Source organism: Hyaena hyaena, unplaced genomic scaffold (genome assembly GCF_003009895.1).
Source record: "Hyaena hyaena isolate Hyena2069 unplaced genomic scaffold, ASM300989v1 scaffold_856, whole genome shotgun sequence".
Lineage (NCBI taxonomy): Eukaryota > Metazoa > Chordata > Mammalia > Carnivora > Hyaenidae > Hyaena > Hyaena hyaena.
The window spans coordinates 172273-181941 of record NW_024081491.1 but is presented as its reverse complement, the minus strand read 5'-3'; the positions used below and the strand labels follow the sequence as shown (position 1 = coordinate 181941).

General features: G+C 56.8%; 1 protein-coding gene across 19 annotated transcripts; it reads left to right on the top strand.

The window, feature by feature from the left end:
- The first annotated feature begins 214 nt into the window (after positions 1-214).
- Positions 215-6638, top strand: ACBD4 (acyl-CoA binding domain containing 4). Of its 19 annotated transcripts, none has more exons than XM_039220080.1 (12): positions 215-325; positions 449-610; positions 716-845; positions 1098-1218; positions 1302-1386; positions 1603-1671; positions 1972-2058; positions 2355-2425; positions 2517-2592; positions 3148-3278; positions 6018-6139; positions 6261-6372. In XM_039220080.1, exons 3-12 carry the CDS (start codon positions 758-760, stop codon positions 6290-6292), a joined length of 882 nt encoding a protein of 293 aa, XP_039076011.1. In that variant the 5' UTR covers positions 215-325; positions 449-610; positions 716-757; the 3' UTR covers positions 6293-6372. The 19 variants fall into 19 exon arrangements, with proteins under 19 accessions (XP_039076011.1, XP_039076012.1, XP_039076010.1 ...); XM_039220081.1 differs by having other exon boundaries at positions 2514-2592; positions 6021-6139; XM_039220079.1 differs by having other exon boundaries at positions 2514-2592.
- Positions 6639-9669: the final 3031 nt, after the last annotated feature.

Below are 9669 nucleotides of genomic sequence, written 5' to 3'. Positions count from 1 at the left end.
TCCACCAGGGGGCGCGAGGACTCGGCGTCATTTTACTACGTCCACCAGGTGGCGCTGCCTCCCGCCTCTGGCCCTCCAAGGTGGGGGAGCCAGCCGGCGGATTCGCCTCTACTGATTGGGAGAGCCACAGCCAAACTATTTGCATAATCTTGAAAGGACCACGCTGAGTGGTTGAGGGATACAAGCAGAAGATGAAAGGAGCCCTCTCATTGGCTTAAATTCCCCCCCAGCGTCCACATCCCGGTCAGATTGGGCCCGGAGGTCAGTCGGAAGCCTCCGGCTAGTGGCAAGACAGGACCTGAGTCCGCGTATTAGGCGCAGCAGGGTGAGTGCCAGCTGGCCGGGCGGCAGGGGTGGGGGACCCCCGGGCAGAATAAGTAGGGGCCCAAGGTGGGGAGACTGTTGGCCCCGCCCTGACTCCTCTTGGCTTGCCCATTCTCCGGTCTAGGAGTTGGAAATGTGCGTCTAGAGAGGGACAACGGCTCTGGGCACCTGCCTCCGCTCACCCACCGAGGTCCTATCCGCCCGCCCTGGCCCCGACCCGTGCTGCCCTGGGGTAGGAAAAGGAGTCTCAGCTGCAGCTTCTGACCGCCCGGAGTACCTCGCTCAGGTCTAGAGCTTAGTTTGCCCCTCTGGAGAGTGGACCAGTGGCTCACGGAGGTGCGTGCCGGGGTGGACCGTGGAGGTCCGCTCATACGGAGGCTTGTTCTTGTAGAGTCGCTCAAAAGTAGGTTCCCAAGGTTCGGAGCCGCGCGGTATGGGTACCGAGAATGAAAGCCCAGAACCGGACTGCCAGAAGCAGTTCCAGGCCGCAGTCAGTGTCATTCAGAACCTGCCTAAGAATGGTGAGGGCGCTGGGGACCTGCACTTGGGGGTCAAGAAGATTGGGGTCTGCCTCCCAGGAGGCTCTGATCCTTATAGTTTTTGCAGATAAGTCCCTGCGTGGGCCGCCCTGGGGATCTCCTCTGCCTCCTGTCCCTGTCCAAGCTGGGTGGGACCCCTCACCATCTCTGCCCATTCCAAGGGTGGGTGGTTCTCCCCCCACTTCCATTCTCTTGGAGCTGGGGGTGATCCAATGCCTTCCACCCCCTGCCCAGGCTCTTACCGCCCCTCCTATGAAGAAATGCTGAGATTTTATAGCTACTACAAACAAGCTACCATGGGGCCCTGCCTGGTCCCCCGGCCTGGGTTCTGGGACCCAATTGGACGATATAAGTGGTGAGCCCCCTACCCACCCGGCAAACAAGCCTCAGCTGTCAATCTGCCTCTCACAGCTCTCTGCGCCCCCCCTTCCCCCCCAGGGATGCCTGGAACAGCCTAGGGAAGATGAGCAGAGAGGAAGCCATGTCTGCCTACATCAGTGAGATGAAGCTGGTGGCACAGAAGGTAGGGAGAGGCTGCAGGTTTCTTTCCATCCCCAAGGTCCCAGCAGGTGGCCTATCTTCTGCCCTTCCAGGGCTGACCCCCATTCTGTGTCCTGCACATTAACACCCCTGTGGGAATTACTACCTTCATGCCATCTCTCTAACCTTGCTTGTCTCTGGTCCCTGACTGGGACCCAGTTCAAGTGGGATAGAACGACAGCGACCCCCTCCCCCACAGGTGATCGACACAGTGCCCCTGGGCGAGGTGGCAGAGGACATGTTTGCTTACTTCGAGCCCCTGTACCAGGTGATCCCTGATATGCCGCGGCCCCCGGAAACCTTCCTGAGAAGGGTCACAGGTCAGGCCCCCAGGTCTGGAGCTCAAGTGCCGAGTGAACTTTCTGAGGTCCAGGTGGAGGGGGCTGCTCAGTTGGAGGGGGATTTGGGGGCAGAGGGCTCCAGGTGACATCCCCGTAGACACCCCAGCCAGTGGTGCTGATGGAGTGGGTCTCGGGCAGAGCCCATGGCTCGTGAGGAGCAGGGGCTAATCTCACTGGGAAGCACCAGCCTCTTCCCAGCCCCACCTCTCGGTGCTCTGTCTCGGCAGGCTGGAAAGAGCAGGCACCGAATGGAGGGGCTGGGGCTGCCCCAGAGTTTCCCTGCCTCCCCCGGGAGCCAGCAGTCCCAAATCCAGGTCAGTGCCTGGGTGGAGGGACAAAGAGCCAAACCCGGAGGGTGGGTGGGGTGGGCAAGGAGAGAAGGCTGGATGGCACACCTCATGCCCACGGACACTGAGACTTCCTGCATCACAAAGGCCAGGGGGCAGGTTCTGGGATTCTGTTTCCAGGACCTCACTTCTGGGGCCCATCTACGCCTACTGTGGCCTTATCTCTAGTGTTCCCACAGCAGGTGCCTCTGGCTCCTTGAACACCCCTCTCCTTTTTCCATAGCCTCCCTCTTGTCTCTAATGTTACTTGTCCCCTCCCCCAGAGTCCCAGCCACCTAGGGACCTGGACTCAGAGGTTTTCTGTGATTCCCTGGAGCAGCTGGAGCCCGAGCTGGTGAGACCACCCCTCACTCCCTGCCTTCCGTGCCCCACGGTGCCCTGGCGGCCCCCCTCCCACCCTTGGATCCTGTGACTCCTCTCAGCAGGTCTGGACAGAGCAGAGGGGAGCCCCTGGGGGAGAGCCTGAGCCCAGAAACAGCTCCCTGCTCCCTGCAGAGAAAGGTGAGCCCCTGTCCGAAGCTTCACCCACTTCCGCCATTCCCTGTGACTCTGGTGCCGCCTTCTTGGGGCCCAGGTGAAAGTCCAGCACCGGGCACTTGCCACACAGCCAGACATCACCCTAGATGGGCAAAGTCCCTGCCCGGCCTCTCATTTGGGACTCTCAAAGGACAATGGTTTCTGTCCAGTCCCCATCTAGCATTTCCATATGTGCCACATCCCTGTAAGGGCACTTTCATAAATATTATCTCCTTTATTCCTCTGAGTAAGCAGCCCTGTGAAGGTGATGACATTTCCCCCTAACTGTCGGATGACAAAAATGAGGCTCAGAGAAGCTTCTGACTTGGCCAAAGTCACACAGCTGAGTGGCAATGCTGGGATTCAAGCCCCTGGCAGCCAATTACTCAGCCACACGGATGGACTTTAGAGAAGTCACATGTGGTACAAGGGACTGCGCTCCCTGATGACTTTTCCCCAGACCTGCCCCAGCCTGCCACCACCCTGTCCCTAGCCAAGTTGCCTCCTGAGTCCCCTTCCCTGTGTGTCTGTGCTCTGCAGAGGGCAGCCCGCTGGGGCCCCAGGAATTGGACACGTGGCTGGTGGGGACAGTTCACGCGCTGCAGGAGAGCATGCGAGATGTGCAGGGTAGACTGCAGAACCTGGAGGGCAGGCCCCGCCTCCTCGAGCAGGTGAGCCGCCCCCCACCCCCCACCCCTGACGCCCTGGGCAAGATAGAGGCAGAACTGCAAGGGCCTCTGTTCTGGCCTCCTCCTGGAAGCCACTTCCGTCCTAACTCCGCCCCACCCCCACCCCCCCACCCCCCCGCATCTCTGCCTCCTTCAGAGTGGTGTGGCTCATGATGCAGACAGGCCAGGCAGGGGGGCTGCAGCGCCTCCACCCTGGAAGGGAGAATGGGAAAGGCGCTCCTTTCCTGCTCTTACTTCCCGGCTAGAAGAGACACTGAACACGAGGACTAATTCCAACAGGTTGGAAGGCCAGGGTGTGCCTGCTCTTGGCACTGGGGCCGGGGGTCCCTGTTGCCAGATTTAGGGTTTGCTCCCGAATGATTCAGCCCTTGCACCCCTCACGCCCTCCCCTCTACTCCTAGATCTGCTCGGCCCTTACACCTCTGCTCCTGAGCTCCTGCAGAATCAGTCGCTGCCACCATTCTCGGAGCCCCAGCTGAGTGGCAGACGCGTACTCCCCGTATCTCATTTAATCCGCACAACCCTGGGAATTTGTTTTGCTTTTATCATTTCCCATTTACAGAAGAGGAAACCAAGTCTCTGAGAGGCTGGGTAATTCACCTGAGAGCTCGCAGCCCAGAGGAACCTCACAGAGCTGCTATGAGGCTTAGATGAGATAGTGCCCATTACACAGAAAGGCCTTCTCCAATGGGCTTCATTGTTACTATTACTCTTAGTATTAACATCCCGTGATGGAGCTGCGAGCAGCCTCAGATCTTCCTCCAGAGCTGGGACTCCCCACTGACGGAGTAGGTCTGTTCTTGAGAAGCCTGGGGTGGTGGGGCCAGGAAACGGCTGAATTGCTAGGCATGGGGATCACGTGGGTGACCCGAACTCCCTTGACACCGTGGGTGTCCGCCAGGGTGGCAGGAATTCCCTCGGACCCACCTTTCAACGCCCACCCCCGCAAGGCTTTATTTATTGATTTTACTTTTTTTTTAAATTTTTTTTTTAATGTTTTATTTATTTCTGGGGGGGGGAGAGAGAGAGAGAGAGAGAGAGACAGCGTGAGCAGGGGAGGGTCAGAGAGAGAGGGAGTCACAGACTCCGAAACAGGCTCCAGGCTCTGAGCTGGCAGTCAGCACAGAGCCCGACGCGGGGCTCGAACCCACGAACCGCGAGATCATGACCTAAATGAAAGTCGGACGCTCAACCAACTAAGCCACCCAGGCGCCCCTATTGATTTTACTTTTAACTCATATGATGAAGAGTTTAAAAGATTTCCGCCCTGAAACAGCTGGTTTTCCATCTCTAAAAATAAGAACACTCCACTACCTAGCCCGGACGATATGTTAGCACACACTTCAATATCGTCATGTCCCCAGTCCAAAGCGAAATGTCCCCAGCTGTCCCGAAATTGCCTTTTCCGGCTGCTCTGTCTGTCCAGACTGGGCACACGTGCTGCATTTGGCTTCTCTGTCCTTTAAGACTCCTTTAATCCAGACCATGGCTTTCTCCTTGCTACCGACTTACTGAGACAGGGCCAGTGGTCCAGTAGAAGGTTCCTTTCTGGGTCTCTCTGATGACATCCTCCTGGCTAGTTTCCATGACCAGAGTATGTCAGATGTGACATTCTTCACATCAGCGGGCATGTATCTGAATGTCCCGCCGTTAATGATTCTAGCGTGGATGTAGAAGGGGTGACAGTATGATGTCACTACTGTTAAGTCATGTTTTCCTCTTGCCAGCCAGGGCATGTCCTGCTCCCCATGACTTCCAGTTGCCACGTGATTTTTGACACAATTAATGGATAAGCCTTGCCTGGATCAGTCATTTATTTGGGAAAAAGAAATGTTGACTTTTAAATTCTCTGATTCCTTTAACATTGATGAGGGCGATACTTTTCTAGAGAGTTCCATTTAGGATTTCCCTGATACAGTGCCTTATGGAAAGGCAGAGTAAATGCTTCATTCATTCTCTTTAATTACCTGTTTTAAAGTAAGGATTCATTGAACAGCCACCTCAGCAGTGACAAATTTCCAACTTTCTCTTCCAGAAAGTTAGTCCATTAGGGACTAATGGATTTTAAAGATTCAGTATCTCAATCAACTGAAATTATTCTTTGTGATGCTTAGACTGTCTCACAATTTTGGTCAATGGAGGCTCTTTGAAGCTGGGCCCTGTGTTCTTATAACATGACCTCCTTAATCTTTAAAAGCTTTCTTGTTTTCTGGTACAAAATGTCCCACATTCACCTCTACCTTCCCTGCTCTGGACCTGGAATTAGCCACTTCTCCAAGGAGCCCTGACTCCTTTTAGCAGACATTGATATTTAGAAGCTAAAATCTGAGCACCATTTGAAATATATGGCACATCCTTTATCATATTGGGTGTTCAGGCCACACCAACGGGGCCACTGCTTTGTGGCCCAGTAGGAACCACCTAGGAGCCAGTCTCTCCACCGGGCAGCCCCAACCCCACCCCCCGCACCCCGGGACTGCCCTGGGAGGACGATGCAGGAGGACACTGGAGGCGAGCTGTCAGGGACACACTGGGAACCTCAGGAGCCTTTCCCTTCTAGTGGTGCAGATTCTAGTGGAAGGAGGCCTTCCCGGCCTCAGTTCTTAAGGTCTTAGGGAGGCGCAAGCTCCCACTTAGGTCAGCTCGGGAAGCAGGTGCCCAAGGAATTGCCGGGTCTGTGCTGAAGCCTGGGCAGGCCCCTGACTCCCTCCCTCTCGGCAGCAGAGGACCCCACCCAGTGCCCGGCCATGGCCCCTCAGGCTCTCAGGTCCCACGCTGCTCTTCTTCCTCCTGTGGCCCTTCATCGTCCAGTGGCTCTTCCGACAGTTCCGGACCCAGAAGAGGTGACTCTCGGTGGAGGGGTCTGTAGCCAACTGAGGTGGCTATGAGCTCCCTGTCCTGCTGTGCCCTGAGCCTTTCTAGGGTTTAGGAGAACAGCATTAACTCTGTCCCCCCACCACTCAGGGTTTGCCTTTGCACCGCTCCCTTCCATTTAAGAGCCCATCCTTCCCCGCGGCTTCACATGGACACCTCCTCTCCCGCCCAAACACCCAGGCTCCCTGGTGAAGGTGCAAGAGTGGTGCACGTCTCCGGTTCAGAGTTGGCCGTGACTCGGGGGCGGGGCTGCCGGGTCTCAGCCTCCGCCCTCTGGGTCACCTGACTCTTCTCCCACCCCAGCCTCTCCCGGTGGAGGCCCAGCTCTTGGGCAAGTTGGGACTTGGGCCGGGGCCTGGAAGAATGATTGGCTGAGAGGCTGTGGGAGGGAGGCCAGGAGGCCCGGCCGAGTTGGGGGGAGGGGAGTGAGCTCCGTTTTGCCTGGCTCCCTCCCCCTGCACACACACACTCAGGACGTCTTCACGGAAGATCCACTAACAAATGTTTCACTAAATAAAATAAAACCTTGACCTTCTGCCTTCTGGGTCCCCACGGAGCGAGGCGGGAAGACGGGTCCGGGCGCGCAAGGCACAAGTCTCTTCCCTGCCCCTCCCCCAGTGTCCCCGAGGATGGTCCCGAGAGGCCGGAGGTTTTCCCTCCTCCCGGGGCAGGAGAGGGGAGCAGTGGGGCCCTGGGCCCGAAGAGGGCGGGGGCGGGGGCGGGCAGGGGAGGGGCGTGGAGCCCACCACCGCCCGGGCCAGGGGTGGGCCCATGTCGCGACACCGCCCCGTCGGAGGCGGGGTGGGGGCCTGGTGAGCTGGGGGTGATGGTAGGAGGGGAAGCCGGCGCCCCGGCCCAAGGGCGTCTGTTCGCTGTCCCGTGCGCGGGCCGCAAGGAAGGGGTCTCGGGCCCATGGCCCCGGAAGTGCCCACCGTCCGCTTCCCCCTCCTCAGCTGCTCGTTCCCGGTGCCCCCGCCCGTGACCTCTGCGCTCGAGCTTTCCCAGGGAACTTTCTGGAAGGCCAAGACCCAGCAGGAGCCTAGTCCCAACCCCGCCCTGAGGAGTGGGGGCGGGCCGTGCGCTGGGAGCCCCCATTGGGGTGGGCAGAGCGCCCGCGTGTGCACAGAGCTGCGGGTGCCGCCGGGTGCTCGGGCTGAACTTATTTTTCTCACCGCCGGGTGGCCTTGGCCTCCTTTAGGTCTTCGACAGCCCTGTTGTCCCCACCCCTACCCCCTGGGGCCGCCCTGGCTCTAGCAGTGACTCGTATTCGGTGGGGAACCCGCCACCCTGAGTGCCTCTTAGTGCTGGCCCCTGAGAGGCCACTGGCCAGGGTCCCCAATTGCAGAGGGCCAAAGCTGCCAGCGCCTGGCCCCCAGGACCTTCCTGCCCTGGGTGAGGAAGAGGCAGTTCTGAAGGCTCCTTCTTGGAGACTCTTAAATTCCTAAGTTCCCTCTATCAGCCTCTGGCCTTGACCACTGCCCAAGGCTGGGTATCATTCGGCCCACTGGAAGCCTCAGTCACTCTGACTAGTCCTGCTTTCAAGATGGGAAGGGTGTCCCTCAAGACAGACACACAGGCCCTGGCGCTCCAAGGTCCAGCCCAGGGTCACAATCAGAGGTTGAATAAACCCTTGTGCGAAGGATGGACAACAGCAGGGTAGGGGGAGAGGCACCAAAGCGGTGCTGGGGATGCAGACATGGGCACCCAACTGGCTGTGTGACTTGGGCAAGATTCTTAACTGCTCTGAACCTGGGTTGCCTTCTATGTAAAATAAGGACTGGGCAGTCCTAGAGTTTAAATGACCAGGACATGGAAAATGCCTGGCAGTGGGTTCAAACTCCATTAACATCAAGGTGTCTGGCCTCTTGTTTGACAGAATTCTAGAATTCTATAACCTATCCATCTGCCCACGCCTCCCCACATATGACAAACGAGCCCTGTCCAGTAAACTGAGGCTGGCTGGGCTCAGCTGTACCTTTCAATCCTCCTGAAAGAGAGTACCCAGGAGTCCTCTGGAGTCTGAAAAGGTAACAATACAGGTCTCTGACTCCCACTCAAGTTCTTTGAGAAAACCCTTTCCTTGGGGAGCTCTCGGCCTGAGGGGCAGTTCTTGATCACAGGGAGTCAGTCTCCTGCAGGACTGATGAAGGGGCACAAAGAAGGGCAGGCTATTCAGATGCACCTGAACTCTTGGGAGCTCAGGGCCCAGGGTGGGCAATTTCAAAACATCTGGTTGTGCCCGGGAGGCAGTCTTGCTTGCCTCCCCTTTGCGGCGTACCCATCACCACCTGCCACAGGACCACTACTGAGTTCCCGGACAAGTCCTCTTTCTTTGGACACATGCTTGCTCTTTATAGGATGCCCGTCTTCAGGCTACTCAGTCTGAAAACACTTCATCCTTTGGAGACCGCCAAGAAGACGCCTCGCCCATGAATCCGGTCAGTAATTCCCAACTCCGGAGCAGGTTGGCTCAAAAGCTCCTCCCACAATTTTCTTCACTTGCCATTTTGGCTCACTGTGGTTTAATGGGCCTCTCTACGCTGTCCATGAGCAGCAAGGACGACATTTCATTCATCATAACAAGTGTTTGCTAAATGAAGAAATGAGGGCCTTAATTAGACTGAAGCTGTTGGAAATGGAAAGGAACTAAATCCAAAGTTCTTGAGAAAAAAGAATTTTGTTTATGGAAAAAAAAAAGGACATGGGGGTCACAAAGACCTTCATTCTAGCAAGAATTGCCACTTAATTGTCATGTGACCTTGGACAAGTCACTTCATTTCTGAGTCCTAGCGATTTCTTATCTCTGAAACGGAGACAATCATTCCTACCCTGCCTAATTCATGGGTCTGTGGTGAGGTCAGATGGTTCTGTGTGCAAAAACAATGTTCCATGTCGAACGTTAAGACATTGCTATTAAGGAAGAAATAGTTAAGAATAGGTCACTCACTGGGTGTGTGGCAAGAGGGAGATGCTGCGATCATGCTGACATTTTAGGCCTAAAGGATTAGAGCGGAGAGTTTGGGCTACTCCAGGGCCCTGTCCTCTCGGCCAGATCTTGGAATCTGGAGAATTTTCTTGAGACTGTGTCAGCCTCCCTCCTCCATGAGTCTGTCCTACAGTCCCAGGCCAGAAACCCCCTGTCCCCATTTCTGGGCAAGACTTCCTTGGGGAAGCCTCTGGCTCTGTTCCCTCCCAGTGCTGCCCAGCGCCCACTGATGAGGAAGGGCCTCTGCGGAGAGTACTGCTTCTCTCTCGGCTAGCCAGGGTTGATTAGTTAAACTCCGGATTAATTCTGAGCCCCATCCATCCCCCCTGAATCGAGGCCCACCAACTGGCCCAGAGAGCCTTGTCCGGCCTCAGGAAATGTTCCCGGTCGGCTCGGAAGTGAAAAACCCAAGTCGGCACCAGGAGGCCATTTTCTTTGACAGAAGCCAAGGCCAAGGCCCCGGGGCTAGGCCTTCCCGCCCCGGGATCTCCCCGGAGCCTCGGATGCACACCC